This window comes from Plectropomus leopardus, chromosome 20, assembly GCF_026936395.1.
Source record: "Plectropomus leopardus strain MGB_pleo_1.0 chromosome 20, ASM2693639v1, whole genome shotgun sequence".
In the NCBI taxonomy this organism is placed as follows: Eukaryota; Metazoa; Chordata; class Actinopteri; order Perciformes; family Serranidae; genus Plectropomus; species Plectropomus leopardus.
The window spans coordinates 455,588-483,542 of NC_142195.1; the positions used below are offsets into that span (position 1 = coordinate 455,588).

The 27,955-nt window shown below is 41.4% G+C and overlaps 2 protein-coding genes across 3 annotated transcripts in view; one reads left to right on the forward strand and one right to left on the reverse strand.

The window, feature by feature from the left end:
• Nucleotides 1-27,955, reverse strand: part of slc12a2 (solute carrier family 12 member 2) — a 103,793-nt gene that overhangs the window by 44,920 nt on the left and 30,918 nt on the right. For both annotated transcript variants that reach the window (XM_088071220.1, XM_042509081.2), the window contains exons 2-13: nucleotides 26,648-26,767; nucleotides 18,738-18,813; nucleotides 14,737-14,832; nucleotides 7,884-8,023; nucleotides 6,104-6,214; nucleotides 5,834-5,942; nucleotides 5,595-5,719; nucleotides 4,940-5,024; nucleotides 4,689-4,846; nucleotides 4,472-4,579; nucleotides 4,193-4,316; nucleotides 2,602-2,703 (exon numbers count right to left, since the gene is read on the reverse strand). In XM_088071220.1, the coding sequence (XP_087927346.1) occupies nucleotides 2,602-2,703; nucleotides 4,193-4,316; nucleotides 4,472-4,579; nucleotides 4,689-4,846; nucleotides 4,940-5,024; nucleotides 5,595-5,719; nucleotides 5,834-5,942; nucleotides 6,104-6,214; nucleotides 7,884-8,023; nucleotides 14,737-14,832; nucleotides 18,738-18,813; nucleotides 26,648-26,767 (1,354 nt within the window). The remainder of the gene's footprint in view (nucleotides 1-2,601; nucleotides 2,704-4,192; nucleotides 4,317-4,471; nucleotides 4,580-4,688; nucleotides 4,847-4,939; nucleotides 5,025-5,594; nucleotides 5,720-5,833; nucleotides 5,943-6,103; nucleotides 6,215-7,883; nucleotides 8,024-14,736; nucleotides 14,833-18,737; nucleotides 18,814-26,647; nucleotides 26,768-27,955) is intronic.
• Nucleotides 22,601-24,199, forward strand: LOC148186124 (zinc finger BED domain-containing protein 4-like). Its single transcript, XM_088070995.1, has one exon. It carries the CDS (start codon nucleotides 22,601-22,603, stop codon nucleotides 24,197-24,199), a length of 1,599 nt encoding a protein of 532 aa, XP_087927121.1.

The window sequence follows — 27,955 nt, forward strand, 5'->3', positions numbered from 1 at the left end:
GAAAAAAAGCATAGATCTCAATAAAAAGATCAACTACTGTATATGTGTTTCATTCAGCAAATATCTACTGTCTAAAGGGCCAGCTCGCCCAAATAACAAACATGTCAATCTTTTCTTACATACCAACAGTGGGATCCAACCACACACATAAGGCGCGTTTCTACTACATGGTTTCACATGTCCAGGTTTGATACAGAAATGTTATAAACAAATACATTTATGCTTCCACCCTGAATCCCAGCCAAGGTGAATGAAATCTCATCTTGCTTATTGATGTTACTGATGTTACATCTCTCTCACTCTCCCTCTCTCTCTCTCTCTCTCTATATATATATATATATATATATATATATATATAATTATTTTTTTTCCCCAGCCAAGCCCAGTGTACAAGCTTAAAGCATAAAATTTGATTTATGTAAGCCAGCTGAACCTGCATTTGTCCTTATGTCAGGCTCTGACAATTTAAAAGTAGCCTCAGTCACAGTGCTAAATCAAAGTCAAAATGCATACGTAATAAACAATATAACAGTGTGATTTCTTTAATATCATGTCTGTAAACTTACTAATGGAGCAAACAGTTTTACATAGGTTGTGTTTAATTTATCACTGAGACGAGGCCGCTCCTGAGAATAGAATAAAATAGAATAGAAAATAATAGAATAGAATATATTAAAGTACAATAGAATCATTTACCATCATTGTACAAATGTACACAACAAAATTTCATTAGCTGTTATGAAGAAGCTGTAATGCATCAGTTCAATCATTGCAGTCAAGGCAACTCATGGCTTTGCTTGTGAAAAACACACAGTCCATTACTGATGGCAGAGAGCTTTTACAGACTCCTGCTGTGACCCTGGCTGGCACAGAGAACATTGACTACACCACAACACTGGTTCATTTTGATCTTTGTTAAATGACTTCTGGAAACAAATCTGATCCTTTCAACTGCTAAGTGATAATCTGCACCAGCTAAAAGTAAGAAGCCTGCTAATACCCGCTCAAATTTATAGATCTTTACTGTAAAAAGACATAGCAACTTTGTTTCTGGTGGCTGGTGAAGTACTTAGATGGGTTTGTTTCCAATTCTGTTTGTATCTCAAACTAAAATCCATTGTAGTGTATTTGAATTGGAAGCAGGGATAGAGGCAGATACCCCCAAATCTGAACAAATAAAACTAAAAGTGTCTGCAAAGATGGATAGTGCTACCTAAAAAAAACTGCTGATACATTGGGATGTTTCAGTGTAGCTGTCTATAAGTGGTGGTCCGCCTCTCACCTCAGTTGTCCTGGTTCACTGTGACGGACTCACCATAAACAGCAAGGCCAAACAAAACAACAGTGAATGATGTCATCTACATTTTACAAGCTTTAATGATCACCACTTTTATGCCTCGTCATGCCTTAGCCAATCGCATCAAAGGACTCAGGTGATGTGGCAGTAAGAGTGGCCTGCACACTTCTCTACAAACTTATTTCAACGCAACTATATAGTGATGAGTGACTGGAGTAGCAGGAGGTGACTGAAGCACAGGCTGCAGTGCTTCAGCTTCATTTACCAGCCCCAGAGACAGTCGCTCAAACACACAGGCATACTTACACATGTCCAACCGGACCTGGAGCGTTCCATTTTGTAGACTTGAAGGTTTTGTTGATTTGGTTCTTTTTCTCAGACAATTGTGCTTTTACCATCGGTGAGTCAGTAGGCTCTGTGGTTCACATATTTATTTTGTCTGGTTTAATTCTGTTTTTTGTCATTATTTCCTTCTATGTTGTGCTGTAGCTTGCAGAGTTAATACTGTTTCACTTTTGAAAGTCCACCTTTGAAAGTCATGGATCAAAGATTTGTGTCTGTTTTAGTCATGAAAAATACGTTCATTGTAATAATTTGTAAAAATTGTATTCAATTTTCACATACAGTGCTTGTTAGCAGATAAACTCCATCTGTCCTGTGCGATGCACTATGGCTTCATCAAAAATAGACAAGGCGTGCATTTTTATTCACCTCAGGGATGCTTCTAAAAAAGCACTGCGTGGTGTGTCTGCTGGTTTACAAGAATTATCTAGTGATCGTAATCAGCTCAGGTAGTCACCTGGCAGAGATCTGCACTTTACAGAGTGCACCACTCCAGTTGATAATTTAATTTAACATAGGGCCAATGGACTACAATTGAGAATTTGCTACTTGGCTTACACTGACACATTAACAACTACACTGACCAACCATCCTGTTAACAAAACAAAAATGTAAATGATCATCTGACTGCTTCTCTAATAATCCCAGAAAATTTGTTAATTCCACCTCTGATTTCTGAAAGCTTCTCAGTGAGCAGGTTAGGATAGGACCTGCCTCATGAGCTATAAGATATTACCTCTAAGCTCTTTGAGCAGTTAAACATGTCCTGAACTGTGGAGTGCCTCAAAGTAATTCCTCTGAGACCCTCATTTTCCATCAGCATCATGTTGAACACCATATAAGTGGGGACTCCACCACAGCTGATGAGCCGCTCGCTCTTAGTCATACAAAGAATGTCTGATAAGTTCCTCTGTAATCATCATCTCTGGATTAGCACATTTGGCTTCTTATTTTGATCTTACCTGGTGAGTTAGCCAGTGAGGCATGGAACACCGAAAAGTTGATCAAGGCATATGATGCCAAGAAAAAGTTGGAGATGATAGGGGCAATGACGTTCAGCTGAGCTGCAGGAAGAAAACATAAAAACAGTCCCTTTAGAAACAGACCAAGGCAAGGCAAGGCAGCTTTATTTGTAGAGCACATTTCATACAACAGGGCAATTCAAAATGCTTTACAGAGTAATAAAGATCAATAGACAAATGTCCTGTCCTCTTGTCCTTTCAGGCTTTTTATTTGATTCAACTGAGTCATAATGGAAAAGAACTGATGAGTTATACTATATTCATTAGATATAGTTAAACTGACACCTCGGTATAACTAACCGGTCAGTATGTCCAGAATCTCTCCTCCAGCACAACTTTGGTCAGAACTATAAGTCAAGTTGCACTTGCACTTTACCTATTGTCTCTGCAGGATCAATCCCAATGTCCCTTGATCCTAGTATCTTAATGTCATGGCATTACTATTAAGATTGAAAACTTTTCAGTCTGCTAAGCACTAAGTTCTTGAAGAGCAGCAAAACCAAAAGTGCTTTATTTTAGGGGTCTATCATTATTTAATAATTTATCATATTTTAGTAGCAAGTTCTCAAGAAAAAACTGAGCCTCTTGGTACTCTTGGTAATTATAGGCTACATAGGAATATTTGTGAAACAACTGTTCCATTCACACTAAAGTAAATACTCTTTTATCACTGGAAACTTTACAATTCATTGATATACAAATTGATTAAATTAATTAATAAAGTCATTGTAAATGCTCCAACTGGACACTGTCTTTATTTTTACAATACTTAGTACAAAATTACATCAGGCTCCAATCATCAACTGCTGTTAAAAAGAAGTTTATTCTTAAAACCCACTTATGTAGTGAAGAAGATTCAGACCTTCAGCAGTGTTTTGTCATTTGGGATTTGTTCTTAGGTAAGAACAGAATCTGCACCCACCCATAAGCACTCTTATGCCCATTTTGTGGTAACATGTTTGTGTATAATTACAGGTTATTGTGTTTTCTTTATTTGCATCAAATTAAAGGATTTATATTACAATAATGATTTTGAAATCAATAGCATTTTGTTTATTATTTTTAATAAAAGCAGTTATTTAAAAAAATTCCTTTTCAGACTTTAATTCCTCTCAGCTTTTCCCAGGCATTGCAGTCTAATGGCCTTCAGTGGGGATTTTCAGGGCACTCACCTATGCTAATTAGGATCAACAGTCATTGTACAAGGACAGTGAGATTCATCATTACAAGAACCCAGGTGCAAACACATCTGGTCCTTAAGAACCTTAAGAACACAAAAAACTTAGGAAGACTAGGGTGAATGAGGCCCATTGTTCCTCCCTGGACACGTCTTGGAAATTATTGTGACATCACAATCAAAAGAAATGAAGTTTTACTGCAAAATCTGAATTAAGAGGTTTTTTACAAATATTTCTTAATGATTACTATAGCCTCAAGGCTTTCAGGCTAGTTTAAGTAATGTTACTTGTGATGTCATACAATAGCAATGCTTCATTGTCAGAGTATAAATGTTAAGTGTGTGCAGCCGTACCTATGAGGATGAAGGCCAGAGCAATACCGAAGGTCAGGATGTAGCCTCGGAGGGGCTCGTTGTTCTTGCCGTAGCCTTTGGCGAACATACCCAGGCCGGGGTAAATGTTGTCCTTACATAAAGCCTGCGGAAACAGAAAACAACATGGAACTGGAGAGCTGCAGTTGTTCAGAGTCAAAAGCTACTAAATTTACTACCATCCAAATTAATAGGTTCATAGCTCACTTGTCATTAGTGTGATTCATGAGATACCGTGATGTAGTTCAGGTGGGGTCTTACCTGGAAAACTTTGGGTGCACTGACTAAAGAGGCCAAAGCTGAGGACAGGGTGGCAGAGAAGATCCCAGCAGTGATGATGGGCCCAAAACCAGAAACCAGGCTCATCACCTGAAACAAATATTGAATGCAATTTTAATCATTTGACTTTTTCATCCATCAACCAATGCTTTTAGTTTAATCTTTGTCTCCTGATGTTCTTCAGACCTTGTCTTCATACCTGGAAGTCATTCTGGAGTCCATATTGGCAGCTGCCTTTTTCACTCTTACATGATGAGAAGTCATAGCCAAACTTGCAGGAAGCATCAGTGCAGTTCATGAACTGAGAGCTGACGGTGTCATTAACATTCCCAGTGGCATCTCTCACAATGCAGGAGCCTGGGGTCAAACACGTACACACAGCAGAACTCTGTTAACAACATGCACATTCTTAAAGCTACACATAATCACATGTAGGAGGCACCACTGCACCTGTTGACACAGCAACACCCAAGTACACAATCCCTGTGATCAAGATGGCCAGAAGGGTTCCTCTGGGGATGGCGAGCTGTGGGTCCTGCAACAATCAAGATAACAGATTACTGACAACTGTCAGTAAAGATGATGTCATCAGTCCCCTTACTGCCACAATGGAGAGCATCTGCTTATTCACTTTGTATTCCCAACAGAGTAAACGATGAGAGCCACTCACATCCTGCAGTGCAGAGGAATCTTCACATTTCAAGAACTTGGTGTGACAGCTTTAGACAAATCTCTTTTATAAGGATATTCCCCTTGAGGTCATCTCTTTGTCAGGGGGGGTTGTTAACCCCTTGAAACCTGAGCAAATAGGCTTGATTTCTTTGAAAAACAAGTATATAATTTGTTTTTCCCTGTAGCTTTGCCTTTATTTCCTTGACATATTTCCCAAGTTTTTTTGAAATAATTTTCTGACTATTCATTTCTTGCAATCTGTGAAACATTTCTGCCAAGTTGCTCATTGACTTTTTTCCTCATGTTTTTGAAAGAAATCACACCAATTTGCTCAGGGTTCAAATGGTTAAATACTTGTGAAAGGCGTCAGAAAGCAGCACAAAAAAGGGGTGTAACTCCATGTTTCAAAGGGTTGATAATTCCAGTGACTTACAGCAAGGTCTCCTGAAATGTTGGCTCCAGCCAGAATACCAGTGGCTGCAGGGAAGAAGATGGCAAAGACAGAGAAGAAGGTCTCTTCTCTGAAGTCAGGACCCATGTTTTCCCACATGATTGCACCTGAAAGTAGAGTTTCAGTCACCATAAACCAGCTGACAAAGCCTCAAGTGCCAGCACTGATCAAGTTAACTGGCTGCAAGAAGTTTCCCTTGACAAATCCATCTTTGGTCATACCGTCATATCCGAAGAAGCCCGCAGATTCCTTTGACTGGACAGGAATGAAGGTGCCAATGAAGTAGTTGATGATGGCTGTGATGAGGACAACCAGCAGGAATATCTGGGCCTGCAGAGAAGCATATTAATCACTTCATTAGTCCCAATGGATCTCTTCAACCTGCGTATGACTGATCATAGTGTGTCCCGAGTCAGTTCTCCTGACATTTGAAATCCTCTACATCAGTTGATGTTAGCTGACAGTGAATATGAGATGGACCCTGTTCATACCTTGGCCTCCCATTCCATTCCTGCCACAGAGATGCCCAGGAGAAGAATGACTGTGATGGTCCCGATGATACGGATATCGTTGATTTCATCTGTCATAATGGCATCCACTCCCTGAGAGACATAGATGGACATGTTAAAGAGTTTAACAATGAACTGCTCATTCCTAAAGGTGCAAACAGTGGACTTTTTTGACAGGTGTTTTTACTTGATTTTAAAAAAGAGTCCAAATAATAGTTCCTATAAAAGTCCCATGACTGGGAGCTCCCAATGAAACTAAAACTACAATTCAAAATCCTGAAGTTTCCTCTTTCAACCCCAGGTCTTTATGTTAAAACAAGAAAATCCTGAAAAGAGCGCCACACAGCAACCTCATCAGGTTTGCCTAAACACTGACAGCGAGATGAGATGGAAACAACCTGCCCCGGTCAAACTACTGTTACTTTTAACTTTCTTTGAGTAAGTCAATCGGTAAGTTTTTCTCTTTGGGTGCAGTATATAGTGAGTGGTGTTGGCCACCACCTCCACTGTTTCCTTTGATGCACAGCAGCTGACATACAGCTACCTGCTGCCGCCACCCTAAAGGTTAGGTTCACAGTTTTAAGAGTGTCATATGAACACTGAAACGAATTCTGTGGGCTATAATCATTCTTCGTGTTAATTTTAAGGTTTTAAAGATAAAAAATCCACATTCCCCTTTTTGATCAAAAACACACTCCACAGTTTATCTAAAGATAAAGTGAGGCGTAAGGTATTTCACTGATAAAGAAAGTCCTCACATAAAAGTAAGACATCTCTGCAGTAGAAAGGAACAAATACTTTTCACATTGGTGCTACATGACCAGAGAAAACAACAGGGAAAACAGTGCTTTAGCTCAAAAGGTATAAAAACTATAACTACCAAAATGCATTTGGGGATGGCGTAATGCAACATTGTCTGTGTGAGACAATGGCAGCCAGCTGGAACTTGTATTGTAGTTAAACAGAAAGCTATAGCATGTTTCTGAAAACATTAGAGGAGAGAAATATGGAACTCAGAAATGGAATCTTGGTTTATAATTTATCAGCTCTGCTTAGTTTCACCATTTGATCATAGTATTTTTGGCCTCCGTTTTCACTGGTCAGGAAACAGTATGGCACCCACTTCCTGTACTAACTCTTACCATTATGGTGAAACGGGGCATTAAAATACGTTTCTGAAAACATTTTAGGCTAAAAGTGATTTATATTGGATCAGTACTGCCTAGTTTTACTGTTTGATCAGACTTCAGTCTGAGTTGAAGAGAGACAGAGGGAGGGGCAGGTTTGTCTCTTGATCAGCTGTATACTCTTTGAGTATGTGGTGGTGGCAGTGGGGTTGACAGCGGTTGCTGGGCAATATCAAATGTGGAACTACAGCTTGTAGTTTGAGCAACAGCTCCAAGAGCCAGTGAAACAGCGTAAATTACGTCATTTGGCGGTCTATCACCGGGGGGGAAGGAGGGATTATCCAGGCACTGGTTAGCCTGGAGAAAGTTAACCATAATTCATCTCCATATATTACCCACATTGATTTGATACAAAGCAGGTTGAAAACCAGCTAAGTATCCCTTTAAGTATTCATTCATCAAATCAAGTGAGTGTTTTTAAAGTGGATTTTTTTTCGGTACAGAATTCAGATGGATGGATGGAAGGAAAATCTCAGATGTAGCCAGGGGAGTGGAGGTGGTGAAAATGCACCAACAGGAGATGCCATTGTACTAATCAACTGTGTGAAAGCGCCAGAAGGCATACAGAGACTTACAGCAAGAAGCTCCACAACAGTTTCAGCAAAGCCCACCACATACATGGCTACAGCCACTGCATTGGCAAAGGCAAAGATGAGACCAATAGAACCTCCAAACTCTGGGCCCAGACTTCTCGAAATCAGGTAATATGCTCCACCTGAAGAGAAAAGGGATGGATGTTAGCAAAAATTAACAGTTGTGAAACTGGATAACTAATTTTGATTACCTTGATAGCACAGATTTACTGATCTTTCATTGACTTTACATGTATTTTACTGTTGTCTATTTATATGCTGTGATGTTTACAGATGCCGTTAGTTGATATTTCAATGTTTGTATCTGAAATAATTGCACTGAGGAATTGTTACGATTCCCCAGAAAACAAAACCTGAAGGACATTGATTGCAGTTTGGGAAACTAACAAAATACTGCACATGTACAAGAGGGTGAAGGCAAAATCAGGCCCTTTGGTTTCTAAAAAGTGGTGTGGGAATAAAACTCCCCACAGCCACCTACTGACTCTTTCATAATGACAGAGAAATTAAAGAATTGTTCCCAAAATTTAAGTATAGCTGAAGAAGACTAGAGCTACTGAATGGCCAAAAGAAGAATCACACTTCCAACACTCACTCAAATTTTATTTCTACTAAAACAAAAAACACAGAAAGCAAACAGAAGGTGTTGACTCTCTAAAGACACATAACCAGCTGAGCAGGGAAACGCCAGCCTCCCTGTAGGGCCTCCCAGCCAGGCTGATTGCGAGCAGCTGAGGGAGAACATAACAGCTGCACCCAATAGCTCCTGATGAGCAAGGACACCTGGGACCTAGGCTGCGGTCGAAAAGTTTAAATAATCTCCTTTCCTAACCACTTTTCCTTAACCTCCAGAGAAAACGTCACGAGGTCAAGGAAAGATGTGAAGACGAATTGATAAGGACTTAGGAAAAGACGATTGCGGTGTTTAGAGAATCTGACTGCACTTCTCCTCGGCTCTGCGATGATCTACAGCGATTGTTATTGACGTGGGTCTGCTGTGATGAGATTACAATGTCCACATGATGGACTACAAAAAGCACATCCTCACTAGATTGGTTTTAAATAGTGTGCCATAAACTCTGAGTATTAATATTATGATTGTGGCTATAATTATCATTATTATTGTTATTATTATCTTAATCAGGCCTACTTCGCTCCATGCGGACTCCCCACGCTGTTTAATGCACCTTATAAAGGTTAAATGCGGACAACCAGGTGAAAAATATTACATCATTACCAAGGTGAGAGTTAAAAAAAAGAGGAATATAGGCTGCCAGTCACAGAAGTAAAATATAACGTTGTCACATGAGATGGTTACTCACACTCACTCTCCTTTCCCCTCATATTTATCGTCATGAATCCTTACTTGATTTCGTGAAAAAAGCCTACTAAATATGAAAATATGTAAGACGTGTTTGATCATTCTTATGTTTCAAACGTGATGAATTGAATTGCCTCGTGTTGTGGTTAATGTGTTGATTCTGATCTTACAGGCTACAGATGTTTATTGTCACTATATTTTTGCTAGAAGCTCTATTGGAGAGAACACTCAGTAGTAGTAATATTAAATACATATATAACAGATAAGAAAATAATGACAAAATGAGAATATAAGATATATAACAAATAATTTAATATGTAATAACAAATATGTTTTTTGATAAATATAGGCCTATAGCCTAAATTCAGGGCAAAGATCTGATTATAAGCCTGTGTCTATAACAGCTTAAGAAGCAGCACACAGCTCAGTAAACAGCTCCATGTTGATGTGATCATGTTTTAAAGTTGTTTTTGGCTCATACAGACTGTGGATCTGTGATGTCATGAAACAGCTGATTCCCCAAATAGCGGCCGATGTCGCGTGTCTCTTTAAAAGTTGTCGCCGCAAAGAATTGTGGGGCGGATTCTCTCCTTTCCTTTGGTAAAGGATGGTCTGGTGTATCCTATGCTAAAGGAGATTACAAAGGAAGCGTTGATGCATTGATCCTTAATATTAGGAGAATTGGAACAGCTCTTATCATGGCAGTCGTTCAGGTACTACGGTTCATTTCACTCATTTAGGAACCTTCCTATGCAAAAAGAGGTATTCGACCGCAGCTCTAGATTTTGGATTTCTGTGGATCTCTGACCAGAACAAGATTCCAGCTGGCAAAGTGATGCGCTGCCCCCCTAACCCCATGGACAGTTCTTCGGTGCTGTGTGTAACCTGACAGAAAGTTTGCAGATTTTTCTTTCTTTTAATTTATGGTTTAATAGGTTTCTTAAAGCCTGGTTGTTTGTATTGTGGCAAATTTGCATTCATTTAGTTTTTTTTTTTTTTTGGAGTATTCAAGAGCTATAATTTTATGTAAGTCTGCAAATATGGGGATTACTTGAAACTCCCATTCCTACTCAGAATGTTAGATAAATATGTGTTTAACTGGCTCACAAACAATTTTAGCTTATATTCAATACAGGTTTGAATGTTTGTTCTACAGATTTGACAATTTAACATTAAACATTACAATGATTCAAGACTTATTTCTTCCTGGTGGAAACCAGCGAAAGCAACATTTATGAGGAAATAATATCTTTGGTGCACACAGTGTTGTATTTACTCAACCGATAAATGATGCAATATTAAAATTATCTCCACCTTTACCACCTGCAAGATTAAAGTGATGCTACATTTATGCATCAATGATAAAAGTAATAATATTCCAATGATATAATATAAATTATTCTGAAATGTCCCATTCTGCATAATGACCACACTCTACTTTTGGTACTTTCATTACATTCTGCTGATAATAATTTTGTCCAGTAAAAGACCTGAGTACTGTTTCCACCACTGGCACTAACATCAGTCTCATATCAGTAGTACATCTGTTACTGATTATATATTACAAAGGAAAATCTTTTGTTATGTATCTCAGTTTTGAGATCAATAAAGTATATCTATCTATCTATCTATCTATCTATCTATATATCTATCTATCTATGTATCTATAAGGGCCTAATTTAGTAAGTGGAGCAAGAACCCTGAACGTGTATTATGATACAGTATTTGTGATAGAACAAAAAACAAATAGCATTCCAGCAGACTGTATTACAGAAAGGACCAAGCACCGAACCTGGGACAACAGAGCCGTCTCTATAGCGTGCCCCGTCCTCTGGAACTCTGTCCCCAAACACATTCAGGACTGCACTGACCTCTCCCAGTCCAAATCACAATGTCATATGAATTTTAATATTATGTGTATTTTCACATGTATTTTGATGTATTTTATTCTATGACCTTTTTTGACTTCTATAAAGTGTCTTTGAGTTTCCTGAAAATCCCTATAAATAAAATGTATTATTATTACTTCTATTAAAATCTCAAGATGTGAAGATATCCACTCTCCTGTGTTGAAATTGAAACACAGTGTTTATTTTAAACAGATTGACTAATCTGTTCTTATTTTATTATTAATGACGCTCCACTGTGTCTGTTCAGGGAACCAAAGGCCACCAGGACCAAGTGAACCAGATAAATAAACTAGAGCTAAGAAATAACAGTTGAACAGGGCTACTACATTTAGATTAAAAAAAAAAAAAAGGCCGGAACAAACTAACCTCTGCATATCTCTGCTTTTTACTGATCGCTTATCTCAATGAAATGCAAAACAAAGATCTCAGCTGAAAGGAGATCTGCATTACTTAGTCCTAACCTCAATGACACTGCACATTTCACAGCTTACATTTCAGCTCTGACTCTGTAGCAGGAATTCAAAGGACAAAGCTAATATCTCCATAAGGCCGCTGTGCGAACCGTCCCTTAACAGTTATGAGAGTAGAAGGTAAGAGAGTTGAAACAGGTACTAATATGGAATGTGGTAGAGATAAGTGGCTGCGCATGGACTGTGCTGCTGCATTCTGACTAGCATTAGCAGAAAAACACCAGTTCTTGTCATTATTGCAAAGCCCTTGCTGCTTTAAAAGGAAACTCAAGGGCAGTCAAGCAAAAAGGTGGAACCAGGCTCAACCTTTGCTGCAAAGCAACATGATGCCTTCCAGCAAGGTGCTGTGCTGTCCAATCAAAATTCCAGGTAGATTCTAAGTAGGGTGACGGGTTCATAATATTAACCTTGAATAAAATAATGACTGACAGCACAATAGCTTTCCAGAGTTCAGAAAAAGTTGGGAAAGTGGCATGTTTACTGCTGTGTTACATCATTTTTTTACAACACTCAGTGAGTGTTTGGGAACTGAGGACACAAACGAGTAGTTTTGAATTCTTTCCCATTCTTGCTTGATATACAAATTCAGTAGCTCAACAGTACAGGGTCTCAGTTGTCATGTTTTGTGCTTCATAATGCTCCAAACATGTTCAATGGGAGACAGGTCTGGACTGCAGCAGGTCAGTCTAATAGCTGCACTCTTGTACTATGAAGCCATGCAGTTGGAACATGTGCAGAATGTGTCTCATTGTCTTTCTGGAATAAGCAGGGACGTCCCTGAAAAAGACGCTACCTTTGATGGCAGCATCTGTTGCTCCAAAACATGTATCTTTCAACATTCAAGATGCCTTCACAGATATACAAGTTACCCATGATGCCGAAGGGCACTAACAGCCCCCATACCATCACAGATGCTTTGAACTTTAAGATGGTAACAATCTGAATGGTCCTTTTCCCCTTTAGCCCAGAGGACATGACATCCATGATTTCCAACAACAATCTGAAATGTGGACTCATCAGACCACAGCACACTTTAGTCTGTCTCAGATGTGCTCAGGTCCAGAGAAGTCGGCCATATTTATGGATGTTGTTGATATCTGGCTTTCACTCTGCATGGTAGAGTCTGAACTTGCATTTGTGGATGCAGAGATGAACTGTGTTTACTGACAATGGTCCAAAGCGTTCCTGAGTCCATGTTGTCATATCCATTAGAAAGTCATGTTGGTTTTAAATCCAGAGCTGTGGGATCAAAGGTCACAGGTATTCAAGTGCTGGTTTTCAGTCATGCCCCTTACGTGCAGAGCTTTCTCTGAATTATCTTAATCTTCTGATGATAGTATTGATGGTAGAAATCATAATTCTTTGCAGTTGTGCATTAAGAAATGTTCTTGAACTGTTGGACTGATGGCCCACACAGCTTCTCACAAAGTGGTGAATCTTGCTTGTGAAGGACTGAGGGTTTTGAGGATGCTCCTTTCATCCCCAAATAATAATACTTTATTGCATTACTAGTTAACCGGTGTAACCTGTGAAATGTTCTGAAGATGTTCTTTTTTTTTTTTTTTAAATTTTCTTTATGCCTTAATTTGACAGGACAACTTAAGCATGAAAGGGAGAGAAAGAGGGGATGACGTGCAGCAAAGAGGCGCAGGTTAGAATCAAACCCACAGTGCTGGGGCAGGGATACAGCCTCAGTACTTGGGGTGTTCGCCCTACCAGCATTCAACAACTTTCTCAGTCTTTTGTTGCCCCTGTCCAAACTTTTTTGGAATGTGTTACAGGCTTAAAAATTCAAAATGAATGTACGTAAAAAACAATGAAAAAACAATACATTTTATCAGTTTGAACATTAAATATCTTGTCTTTGGACTGTATTAAATTAAGTATATGTTAAAAGGGGAGTGCATTCTGTTTTAGTTACATTTTACACAACATCCCATTTTTTTGGATTTGGGGTTCTGGACAAAATAATCCCAAATCCAAGTCAAAGCGCTCAATTTTCCCTGAGCTTTCAAACACCTGACATGGATGACATGCTCAGTCTTCATGGAGATACATCTGTTGATGTGTAAACTCAGTAGCTGTTATGCTTTGTAAATGTTTCTCATCTTTGTAAGCTTAGGAGTGAACTTCATCTGCTGATGAGGATCATGTGATATAAATCAAAGGTCCAGATGAAGCTTATCAGTGGCCCTTGTTTTGTCTCCAGAGTCAACAATGAACTGTTGCTTGGTGCTTGATGCTTAGTTTTGAACACGTTGTGTCCCTCTTTAGAGTCAAAAGTCACAGTTTAAATCAAGCTGAAATAGCCCCCATTAGCATATGCCTGCCTCTAGAAAGGGGAGGGTGGACTTGACTTTACTAGTGGTAACTACGAATGAGCAGTGCCACTAGCTAATTGGTGCACAGTGCAGTGAACTTAAGTTAATCTACAGACCAACATGCGTAATCAGTCAAAAATATTCAGTTAACTGTTGGCATCCCTAGTTCTTGCTTAACATCAGTTGTCGCAAATTCAACTACTACCGAGCAACAGATGATGATACCCACAGAGGGCATTAGCTTGTCGCCTTCTGCTGCAGATATTTCATTTTTTTTTTTGCCGCCTGCTCTCTGTTGTATACGACTCCTCTACTCTGCAGCTGCAACACTCAGAAAAGCATTTCACAGGCTGCCGCTGCAGGGTGTGTGCGCAGCGGCATGACAGCTGTGGTTGTTAGTCTAGGAAGTGCTTGATTTGCTATGCAGCAGAGTTGTCTATGAGCACACATTCATGTTCATTTCATTTATGAGGGCCCAAGTTGTGATGGGGATTGTTATTTAACTGTGCAGCTCTAGAAAGAATCCAATTTAAGGATGAATATAATATGATTTTACTCCACTATAATTTATTCATTACCTTAGTATGAAATATTGAACCAATCACAAGCTGATTTAGTGCATGAGGAATGTGTTAATATGTGTGTTGGACCACCCAGTCACTGGAATCTCATTGAGTTTGTGCTTTCAGTGAGCCCACTGGGAGAGATGTGTGTTTAATCCTTCTTTCAGGTGGATTAGCAGGTGTCCCAGCAAACAGCAGGAGGAGGCCCCCACAGTCAGTCACGGCTCACTGCTGGGATCATTGGACTTACCTCCTCGAACAAATCCATTGGTAGCAATGGCAGAGGTGGAGAGGCCAGTGATGGTTGTCACTACGGTAGCCATGAGGACAATCAAACAGGAGAGAGCTGCAGAAGAAAACACGATATGAACTTTATTAATCTCTTGAATGAAAAGAATCTGGAAGACTGCTAACAGTTTTCTAGCAGGCCTTCCAATAAGTCAGAGAACCCTGTGAAAAGTCACAATGCAGCCACAGAGATGAGGCAGTGCAGTGAAGTGGGCCGCGTGTCACTGTCTGCTGAGATTTCACATCAAAGTGGAGAATTACCAACAAGTGCTGGAGGTCAGGGACACTGGGGAGCTGTGCTGTGTGTGAAGGGGAAAGAAGAAGTGACACACAGTGTTGAACACGGGGTTCGAAATGACCACCCAGTGAGGTGTGTGCTACACTGCTCGTTAATTTTTATTGACAGTAATATTTGAATTCGTCAGTTATGTGCAGGGTTTGTCACATCAGAGTCAAACATTGGCTGACTAACAAACAGGCTCCTAAGCAGCTGCAGCCTACAGTTAAAGGGGAGGATAACTTCTCTCCGCTGGTGTATTTCCATGCAGATTTTATGTATCTAGTTTTGGAGAGATCTGTCTCTCCAAAGACATTTCTCTTTCCAAACCAATCACTGGCTACCTGAGTCAGAATTTTCTTTATAAACTCGTCTACTTTTACAATACATTTCTACTACTCTCCCCAACTTTACTTGTTGTTTACTTGTCTCTTATTTCCTTTATCTTTTATTTCTAGGATTTCAGTTTTACCTGGTGTATTTGTGGTCTCTTTCGTTTTTTCGATCACATTTGATGTTGTTGATTTTTATTTGCTGCCCTGTGTGAAGCACTTTGTAACCTGGGCTCTATAAATTAGATTATTGTGAATGATAAGTTTGTGTTTGTTACAGCATTGAAATATGAGCGACATCTGTCTCAGACGCAGTTTTACTGTTCCACTGCATACCTCAATCTTTTCTGAAGGACTATGCTACATCCATCTACATCCATCAGACCATTTTTGCACATGAAATCTTCACATTCCTGGTGAACCTTTCAGGCAGCAGCTATTCTTCAGTCTGAAACTCATCATGTGCACTCCTGACATACAGTATGATTCATTGAGGCCCTGACACACTAACGGTGCGTACCCACCAAACGCGATTAAAAATGATCGCGCCTCAAGATTACATACAAAGTCAATGCAAAGACGCGATTTGACGCCTCATTTTGCCGGGCGACGCGATGGACGCGATTGTGCGGCGCGTTGGACGCGTTGGACGCGAAATTCGCGTCGCGTTGGACGCGAAATTCGCATCGCGTCCAACGCTCGAGTTGAAATAATTGAACTTTTGCGGCGTCGTCGCGTGAAGACGCGCTGCGACAGCCTATCAGCGTTGAGATCGTCATCGACGTGCTGACGTATGGACGTCCTGGTGTTCCCTCGCAAAATCTAATCAAACCGCCAGAAACAATGGAGGAGCAGCTTATCGTCGCCGTCACCGCTCACCCAGAGCTGTACGACAGTTCCTGTCCCTTGTTGCAGGAGACGGTGGAACTCGCCGAGCTCACGCCGCCTCCGTAGGGTAGCAGGCACCCAGAACCGACGTCAGCGCCTAGCCCGCAGACGACGCTGGGAACTTCTCCAGAGCAGGTGCAGTGCAGCGATCGTCAACGAGAGAATGAAATGGCGGAAGAAATGTTGTTGTTTGGGCGGGCTCAACGCGCGGCGCGATTTCGTCGCGCGTCGAGTCCCATTTTGGGGTTTTTGTACGAGCGTCAAAACTGGAGCGTCTGGCGCGACGCGATTTCATTTGAGGCGTGATGAAATAATTTTCATCGCGTTTGGTGGGTACGCACGGTAAGCCGACAGCCGGCCATCGGTCAAAGTTGGGCCACTGGTGAGCACCCATTTCCTTTGCTGAACCTTGTCTGCTTTTTTCTGCTGATTCAGCATATTGATTTGGCAGCAACAGCCATGGAGCTCATCAGTGAACTGAATAATTCTGATTGGCTGTTCAGCTCAGCACACAGGAAGAGAAACCAAAGTGACAAATGTAAACAGAAGGCTGGAGTCAAGAGGGAGTGAGGTGGGAATAAAATCGTTACACAAGGTAAGATAGTTTTCCTTTAAACGCTGAGCTCTTTAACAGAAATGTTTCCTGATGGTTTGAGTTGTTAGCATAAGATTGTGTTGTTAATGTGCTAACTGGTTAACTAATCTCTGGTGGTCTTCTGGCTTCCCTTTTTGAGTGATGAATACACACAAGTGTCATCTGCTGGTATGGAGGGGTATCTCCTCTCACACAGGCATAGAATGTACACACTGGTTGGTGCATACATGTGCAACTTTTTGGCTGAGACATGAGGTGACACAGCAGGGGGCTTTTGTCGCCACTGATGTTGGTTTTGTGTGTCTGGGCTTTAACCGTGAACTTTTTTTTCCAAAATCGTTATTGCATTATCATGAGACAGGATGGTGACTGAAACAACAGAGTCTCGAGGCTCTGCGAGCTGATTTCAGTGTTCTGTGGACAACTGAAAAGAACTGCTGCCTGAAAGATAGAAATCAACCTGTCAAACTGAAGTTATGCTCAGGAAAACCAGTAATGCAAGTAATCATTATTTATGACGAGGACTGGCAATATACCAGTATGATGTCAATATTGTGAAATGAGACTAGACATGGTCCTAGATTTTGGATATGGTGATATGATAAGTGTCATCTGCTCCTGGTGGTCGAGGCTGCATTATAGCAACATGACTGATTTTCTGACCTTACCAGACTGTTGGAACTGTTGTTTGTCTTTACCAACATTACTGATTATCTATCAAAAATCTTATTTTGTAAGTATTTGGTGAAATCACCAGCAGTCAACCCTACAATATCACCACAATATTCATATCCAGGTATTTGATCAAAAATATTATGATATTTGATTTTCTCCACATTGTCCAGCTCTTCTTACAATAAGGCATCTAAATGTTCTAATACAAGGTGTATGGCTGTTTGTAGCCTTAGCAGTCTCCAGCTGTCATCCTGACAATTGTCTGTGACAGCACTGATTGGGACTGTGAGGTGACAGCTGATAAGACAGAGCCTCCAAACTGGGAGAGTGGAAGTTTCTTTTGAAAAACAGGTGAAAACAGATTTGTGTTGCTCTGCAATGCTGTGCTTTAAAGAGTTCATTTTCTGAAACCTTTGAGTTCACAGGTGATGTATTTTTCAGGTCAGATCCAAAGGACTATTGGCTCTTTCATTGTCATCTACTCTGTTTGTCCCTCAGCAAGTTGTTGCAATTCAGAAAACACAATGATTTAACAGTTTTGAAGAGGAACAAGGCGTCTTACACCATCTGCTTTTTCTTGTGAAGCAACGGTGTCCTCACGCCTTCAACCACAAGCTGTTTGCAAACATTGCTTCCCAGCTCCAGAGTACAGACTAGGGCTGGGCAATGTAACCTTAAATTAATATCAGGAATAACATTTTACCTCAATTACGATTCATGAACGATTATTTTGTTTTTTCTTTTCTTTTTTGGGGGGGATTTGAATTTTGCCCTCATAGTTCACTGACATGGTTTCAATTGACCATGGTGTGTTGAAGTGTAATATAAGGGTTCACTTGTTTGTTCCTCAGCCAATTACATGTTTGCTAAACACTTCTGCTGTTGCAGTGTTTTGGCGTGACATTTTCCTTGGTGTCGCGAGAGCGTGAGACAGAGCGTGAGACAGAGCCCGACAGAGTGTGAGACGACCGGCAGATGTGTGGGAGTTGGCAATCCCGGTGAGACAGGATTAACAGAATTTTAAAAATAATAATTATCGAAATAACCGAATTGGGCAAGATTAAGTTGGTTAGAGCTTCTGAATGTCGGTACTGATTATCTTTTGATTAATTGCTCGGCCCTAGTACGGACTCACAACTGAGAAGTGAACATGATTCTGAACAGATGATAACATTGTCATTATGATCTCTGCTTACCAATTCCAGCCTGACCCACGATCCATGACATGCGGATGAAGAGCATCACACCCCAAATGTTCAACATGCAACGGACCTGCAGAAAGGAGGGACTGTTACTGCAGGTTCAATTCAACTAGACTATTCACTTTCAATTTACCAAAGATGGGTTTTTCTTATGTAGATTTCCACAATCATTTCAAATTTCTGGTATTTGGTTGAACTTGCAAACCACAGCAAGATCTCAACAGATAGTTTTTAGGTGAAAATTGAGAAAAGGGTGGAGAACATAATGAAAGCTGCATTTGGCTCATGCCAGTCAGAGGTAGCTGTCTAATATACAAGAACTCCACCACCTCCATGTCCTGTATGCTGGCATTAGCTGTTGAAAAGAAGAGGCAAGAAAAGGCAAGAACAGAAAAGAAAAGATGAAAAGCTGATGAATACAGACTTGTCTGACTGAGTCTATGTTGGTGTGTTGTCACAAGGCACATAAAACAGGTAGAAAAGTGCCCTCAGTAGAGACTGTAGATCTCCACTGGGTGGCCGCCCCGGCTGATTGTGGCAACTACAGACAATCCTCGCTATCGAGCAGATGTGCCTCAACTACTTTTAAAGCAGTTGCGGTGTGCTGAGCATCTTATACTTTAGTGATTATACTAGATGATATAATCCCAAACAATTTAATAAAAGCCATTAGAAACCAAGAGGCATAAGGATTAGTGTGATGCTTGTTTTTAGGAAGTAAGGACAGTTCTGTCAAACTAAAAGCAGGATGAAAATATCCAGACAGGTGCCGTCCTCTGCTGATTGTACTTTCAATAAATCAGACAAGTGTCAAACAGAGCTCGACATGAACCTCATCTCTCAGTGGTTGGAAGGAATTCCTTCCTCTGTGGTTAAAGCTACAGTTAGGAACTTGTATAAAATAACTCATATTTGCTGAAACTGTCTCTACGTCCCCTGAGTACGACATGACACACACAGTCTGTCCTGGTCCACATCCTCCCCATGGTGCTTCTGATGGCATTTGCTGGAATCCACCGCGGCTGTATGACAACAACCAATCAGAGCTGTGCAATAACACAGTCCCACTCTCTCCCCCTCTCTCTTTCTCTTTCTCTTTCCTTTTTGCCATGATTGTACTTCATTTGTTATTTACGACATCTATTGCACGTCTGTCCGTCCTGGAAGAGGGATCCCTCATCAACCTCTGCCACTCTTCCTGAGGTTTCTTCCTTTTTTTCCTTTTTACAGGGGTTTTCGGGAGGGAGGGGGGATAGAATGTTTTGATAACAAAAATGTCTTTGTTTTAGATTTATTCTCTCTCTCTATTTCCAGTTAGATAATAGGTGAAATCAAAGCAAGGTAGTGGGACTGGGACCACAAGCCCCAAAATCATTAAATCTGTCCCTGGTAACAGAGAGCAGCTGGATGAGAGACGGAGCAATGCCTCATCATATTTATAAAGAATTACATCTAAGGTCTGACTAAATCTGAAGAAATCTGTCGAAATCTGAAGAAGACACTTTTCACAGCTAAACATTTAACCATTTAGACACTGTGGCGCTGAGAGGAAAAACTGCTGGTTTTCTGCCTCTGCCTCGTCCCACTGACAGTCAATCAGCTGTGTGATCAGCAAAATGTTATTTATTTTTATTAGGACTACTTGTTTTTGTCAGTGGTAGTACATAGTGAAATTAATTTCTTGGGCTCAGTTATTTAGTCTTAGACAGGAATGTGCAGCCCGATGCGCACTCTAGTATCCAAATTTGCAGACATCTGACACAGTCTGTATATAGACAATCCATCCATCCATTTTCTTCCACTTATCCAGGGTCGGGTCGCGGGGGCAGCAGCCTAAGCAGGGAAGCCCAGACTTCCCTCTCACAGGCCACTTTGTCCAGCTCTTCCCGAGGGAACCCAAGGCGTTCCCAGGCCAGCTGTGAGATATAGTCTCTCCAGCGTGTCCTGGGTCTTCCCCGGGGCCTCCTACCGGTGGGACGTGCCCTGAACACCTCACCAGGGAGGCGTCCTGGAGGCATCCTAATTAGATGCCCGAGCCACCTCATCTGGCTCTTCTCAACGCAGAGGAGCACCGGCTCTACTCCGAGCTCCTCCCAGATGACCGAGCTTCTCACCCTATCTCTAAGGGAGAGCCCAGCCATCCTACAGAGGAAACTCATTTCGGCCGCTAGTACCCGCGATCTTGTTCTTTCGGTCACTACCCAAAGCTCATGACCATAGATGAGGGTAGGAATGAAGATCGACCGGTAAATCGAGAGCTTTGCCTTTCGGCTCAGCTCCCTCTTCACCATGACAGATCGGTGCAGCGTCCGCATTACTGCAGACGCCGCACCGATCCGCCTGTTGATCTCCCGTTCCATCCTTCCCTCACTCGTGAACAAGACCCTGAGGTACTTAAACTCCTCCACTTCCGGCAGGACTTCATCCCCGATCCGGAGGGGGCACGCCACCCTTTTCCGGCTGAGAACCATGGTCTCGGATTTGGAGGTGCTGATTCTCATCCCAGCCGCTTCACACTCGGCTGCGAACCGATACAGTGAGAGCTGAAGGTCACGGCCTGATGAAGCCAATAGGACCACATCATCTGCAAAGAGCAGAGACCCAATCCTGAGGTCACCGAACCGGACCCCCTCAACACCCTGGCTGCGCCTAGAAATTCTGTCCATAAAAGTTATGAACAGAATCGGTGACAAAGGGCAGCCCTGGCGAAGTCCAACCCTCACCGGAAATGAGTTCGACTTACTAACGGCAATGCGGACCAAGCTCTGGCACCGGTCATACAGGGAACGGACAGCCCGTATCAGGGGGTCCAAAACCCCATATTCCCGGAGGACTCCCCGAGGGACACGGTCGAATGCCTTCTCTAAGTCCACAAAGCACATGTGGATTGGTTGGGCAAACTCCCACGCACCCTGCCAAGGGTCCAGAGCTGGTCCACAGTTCCACAACCGGGGCGAAAACCGCATTGCTCCTCCTGAATCCGGGGTTCAACTATCTGGTGGTTCATCTTTTCTATCTCTAGTACCCCCGAATAGACCTTACCAGGGAGGCTGAAGAGTGTGATCCCCCTGTAGTTGGAACACACCCTCCGGTGCCCCTCCTTAAAAAGAGGGACCACCACCCCAGTCTGCCAGTCCAAAGGCACTGCCCCCGATGTCCACGCAATGTTGCAGAGTCGTGTCAGCCACGACAGCCCCACAACATCCAGGGCCTTGAGGAACTCCGGGCGGACCACGTCCACCCCCGGGGCCCTGCCACCAAGGAGCTATACAGACAAGTTTTGTAAAATCAAAATTTCTGTGCATTTTTAGTACTAACTCTCTAACCAGCTGCTGCATGTTGGATGTTCACAGGGTAGGGCAGCGAAGACGGGAATCTACCGGGAATTTGGGAGGTTTGGCAAGTATGGCTATTAGGGGTGCACAATAACTATCGGGCCGATAATTATCGGGCCGATAACAGGAAATTATGACGTAATTCCGATAAGTCCGATAACATGACGAAAAGCCCCGATAACATATATATTTTTGTCAGCACGGCAGTGCCTCGCTCCCACTATGAGAATCGAATGGCCTACAGTGAATGCTGCGTTCACGTGATGTCGGCATAATCAGAAAATCTCTTTCTCACTGGGAAAAATCAAGAATACCCCCTCATGTCAGAAAACAACTTGTTAACTCATAATTTTGGTAGTTGCTGACTTAAATTGATATCTACACTATTTTTCCACGTTACACATAAAAAATAGAAACATGAACTTAAAAAGGTCGAAAGAACGACTAGCAAACGAGGAACGGGGGAATTTACGTTACACCTTGAATGCAGCATGCAGCAGCGTGCTTACGAAAACAAAGAACATGGCGTCGATTGTGTGGGACTTCTTCAAAGTTTCCGAAGAAGACAGTTCGCTGGTTACTTGTAACAAATGTTCCAAGCGAGTTCCACGAGGAGGGAGAACTAGCACTAGGTTTAATACTTCAAACCTGATCAGCCACATGAAACATAACCACCGCTTCGATGGAGTTTTGAAAGTGTACGAGGACGCCCGGGCTGCTAAAGACGCTAACGTTAGCAACTTAAAGCCACCCGCAAAGAAGCCACCGGGACTTAGACACATCGGCGAGGCTTTCGAAAAATCCAAGAGGTTTTCCAAAGATGACCCACGGGCTAAGGCTATTGAAGATTTAATCATGGACATGATGGCGCTTGATGACCAGCCCTTCACCCTGGTCGAGGACAGAGGCTTTTCCCGTCTGATTAATCACTTGGAGCCACGGTTTACATTGCCGAGCCGCCGCTACTTTTCTGATGTGTGCCTTCCAGCTAAGTATGATGCGATTGCCAAATGTATTCACACTTTGATTGATAACAACGTGAAAGACATGAGCTTCACCATGGATATATGGACTTGTGATGTCAGCCCTGTAAGCATGATGAGTCTGACCGCGCAGTGGATAAATACAGACTTTAAAATGTACAGAGCGGTGTTGCACTCCCAGGAGCTGCCCGGATCACACGCAGGTATAATGATTCAACAGACTTTTGAAGCTATGCTACAGCGGTGGAATATTAAGAAGGAGATGGTGCATGTTGTCTTAAGAGATAATGCTCGCAATATGGAAAAGGCAATGAATGAGGGTAGTGTTGCAAGCCTGGGCTGCATGGCCCACTCTTTACAGCTTGCAGTGAACGAGGCTGTGTTAAGTCAAAGAGCTGTGTCTGACTGTGTTGCCATTGGGCGCAAGATTGTTGGACACTTTAGACAGTCTCAAGTAGCATCCTCCGCCCTGAGGAAGTTACAAGAGCGGCTGCAGGTGCCACAAACACGACTCCAACAAGACATAGCTACGCAATGGAATAGCACTTTTTACATGCTCAAGAGTCTAGTGGCACAGAAGCAAGCTATTGCAGCATATGCAGTTGAATACCATTTGCCCGCAACACTCAGCGCCCACCAATGGACCCTGGTCGAAAACATCCTGACCATCCTCGATCCATGTGAACAGCTGACCAGGAACATCAGCAAGGCCACAGCCACAGCTGCAGACGTTATCCCCTCCATTCAAGCCTTGACGCGTCTGCTTAAGCAAACTGTTCCAACAGACCACGGCGTGAAGACGTCAAAGGACACGCTGTTAAAAGCAGTGCAAACACGTTTTGGTCACGTGGAGGAGGAGCCCCTGTACTATCTGGCAACAATAGTGGACCCGCGGTATGAGGATCGCTACTTCACCCTCGCATCAAAACGGCAAGCAACAGGTATGTTGCGGGAAAAGTTGCTGGAGAATGATGGTGCCACAGCTGCCACTCCCCAGCCAGGGGAGCCACCAGAGAAGAGGAGCAGGGGAGATGGAAACAACTCGTTGTTGGGAATGTTTGAGGCAATACTGGAAGAAAACAACGAAGCTGCCATTCATCAGGAAAATAGCAGAGTTGATGCAGAAGTAAGTGTATAGGTTTATTTAACATTTTCTAAAGACACAACTTATAACTCATGTTAATGGTCAGAACACCATAATAATTAGATTGTATTTTTCTGCTTGTGCTTTGTTAACTTTTAGCTCCAGTCATATCTGTCGGAGCCAACGCTTCACTTGAGCCATTGCCCACTGGAATACTGGAGGAGCAACCAGTCCCGCTTTGAGTGCATGGCCCAGCTTGCTCAGAAATATCTGTCAGCACCTTGCACTAGCGTCGACAGCGAGCGTTTGTTTTCTGCTGCTGGACACGTGATGACCGAGCAAAGAAACAGACTTGCATGCGAAAAGGCAGAAAAGCTGCTTTTCATTAAAAAAAATCTTCCCCTGATCCATCCAGAGGTAGAAGAGTAGATAAATAGTTCACCTCTTAAAGGAACCAAAAGTTTGAGTGTTGAGAATACAGTGCGATATCAGGTCAGAACATGTGCCATCTTTTGAAATATTAAAGCTTGTAGCTATTTCCCTCTTGTCTAAAGCTTCCATAAGCTAAAAGAACAACTCAACCTCATTTACTTTAATTAATGGTATTCATTTGAATGGAACCACAAGCCAAAATCCTTTAAACTTAATTTTTTGTTCCTATGGAGTGCGCTTTTTCAGTTTGTTTACATAGACAAATCTAACTTCTGTTATTTTTTATTGTCATTGAGGAATGCACTTTTTCAGTTTGTTTACATAGACAAGTCTAACTTGAGTCAGTACATTATGCGCTGTGCATCATTTTTTATTGTAATTGAGGAATGCATTTTTTCAGTTTGTTTACATAGAAATGTTTGAATATAACTTGTGTCAGTGTATTAATTTTCAATGTATATTTAATTTTTTTTGCACTTTTTCAGTTTGTAATGCTGATGCATTTATTTGCATCAGTTCAAGGGGCCTTCATTGTTTATATCAATAAGTAATGCACCTTACTTAAGTTGATGTGAGATATCAAATAGGTTTATTTGATAGCCTTAAGAAAATGTTTGAGAGGCTTGCCAATAGTTTTTCATTGGAAAAAATAAATATCTCTTCATTTAAAGAGTCAAAACTGTTTTTGGTTTTGTTCATAGTATTGATTTCATGATCTTAGGTATATGTGTGTGTTATCGGTTATCGGTTATCGGTATCGGCCTTTAGGAGCTGAAAGTTATCGGTTATCGGTATCGGTTTTAAAAAAACAGTTATCGTGCATCCCTAATGGCTATGACACAACATGTTGTTGTGTTGATGCATGACCTAACAGATCCTGACTTCTGGCAGATGAGAAAAGGTCTTGGAAGGTAGCCAGACAAGCCACGGCCTTGCAGATATATATAGCCTTTGTCTGCACTAATTCATTTTTATGTCACATTTAGGAACCGATAAGCAGAACCAAATCTTTTTTTTTCATGGGTACCCTACTTGGCATCAAGTACCCAGTTCTAATTTGGAACCGAGTTTTGGCTCCCAACCCTACTCTGCACTGTAAAGTTCTGTGAACACATTATCTGGTCTAGAAGTGAGAATTTACAGCTCACAGGATCTTAGTACAACACAGTCTCTGGCTTTTGTTTGATATCTACAGTCGACAAAAAATGTTGCACAGCTACAGTCTGTCGTTGGCACCGTTAGCTTGTTTACGATACCACGTGAATGATGAAATCACACTGAATTTACATCCTTATATGGAAACAAATGTATTGTCGAATATTTGTATTGAGCTGCCAAATCTGATTTGAGTGACATAATTCTGAGTTCGGATCAGTCCTAGTTTCAGCAAATATGAGTTATTTTCATTAAAGTTACCAACTGTAGCTTTAACCACCACCAACCAACTGTCTGAGCTACAAGTAATTCACACCAATGGTTCAAAATCCTTAACAGAGTGTCATCTATTTGCACATACACTTCAAATAATAAAGTGGCACACCTATCACCTGTGATCCACTACACTGGATTTGACTACTTGGACATATGAACAGAGTGAGACTGTGAGTACACAACGTGAAGACCAATACACATTGTCAAAAATGTTGTCCCTAAATTATGGTTAAGCTTCAAAATATGAGACGTATGTGGAAACATTGGTGAAGTGGCCAAACACTATGCAAGCAGCAAAATTTCAGGTTACATTTAGTCTTCATGTTGCAGCTTGTTTCATGCAACCTCAGAGCATATTTTCTGTCATAAAGAGTTGATACTTGATCAAATATTTAATGATGGCCTCATCTCACTCACCCAAACTCTTCTGATCAACACATAAATATATTTGCATGTATCACATATATGACTAAATATTCTCTAGTTGTTTGGGCTCATTATATAATTAATTACAACTGATTCCTTGAATGACGTGACTTGAAGGAATCTTTTAGAAAAAAAAGTAACAACAAGAGAAGACTAAATGACTACAAGGAAGCAGGATTTGAAAGAAATGATAGCATTGTGAAAGTGACTCACCAGCACCCCCTTAATCCAGCCAAACTTGACCACCCCTTTGGAGTCAGCTGCTTCTTTGGCAGCAGCCTCCTCAGCCGGGGTCAGCTCATCACCATTAGCAAACCCATCCTCAAATGGCTCCTGAAAAGCACAATAAATTAAAGTATGTTAACATGTGAAGAAACATGTATGAAGACACACCTTCATGTTTCATTAACAGATTTCATGAACATTTTCAAAATCTAATAGAAGAAAAAACAATACATTCAAAATAAACTATTGAAACTAGTTTTGTGTCCCCAAAGACAAGTTGGGACTTTTCTTCATTAATGCTTTGTTCATTTTGATGGCAAGTCAGATAAGGGCTGGTGTGCTGTTTCACTGGACATGCTAAGGGAATATTGCAAAATTAATTTGAGTATTTTCAAGGTTCAGATGTGACCTTGTAACAGAATAAAGACTGCTCTGTGTAGTCAGTTTTGGACAAGGCAAAAAATGTAGGAATCTGACTTGACTGTATTGTATGTAATATGCCCAGCTAATTTTAATTAGCACCACCACATGAAAAAACACTAAGAGGGGAAAGAATAGTGTAACCATGTAAATGTTATGCAAGCCACTGACTGACAGGTCGAATTTCTCTTAACAGACAGCCACACAGACACAGCAGGTATGTCCTTCAGCAGTTGAAACACAGGGAGCTCCCCCACACTGCGCAGACAATGCTGTGATGTTGGTGGTCTCCCTTCCAGGACTCTCTGGGTATCCAGCATACTGGCCTCTTTACGGCACTTGTAATGACCTCCGGATGAACAAAGGACGTCTGCAAACCAACCCTGTGTATTTCTTCTGAAGGCTCACAGTGTTCCTCGGCCAGTTGCCAGAAAGATCGTATATAAAATGGAGTCAGACAGAAACAGGCTTTACAGCATGACTCCAGGACAGCACTGACGTCCTTTACAACAGCTCAACACAAGTGAGTCACTACCAGGGCTCTACCAACTAGACTGAAGCTTCAAAGCTTTATTCATGTTCATAATAAAATTCTAAATCAACATACCAAGGCTGAGCAGCTTTCTTTTGTTTGGTTTGTGTGACTTTTCATTTTGTTTAAACTCAGTGTTTCTGCACAGTTTCTGGTTAGATGAAGCTACATTAATATTGTTAGTATTATACTATTACACACACACACACACACACACACATATATATATATACATATATAATTAGTCTACACAACTGCTGCTACCATTTACACTGTGACAGAATGTCTCAGTTGTCCTGAAATGACACTTTACTCCTCCACTTTTTAAAAGTGTATCTCTATTT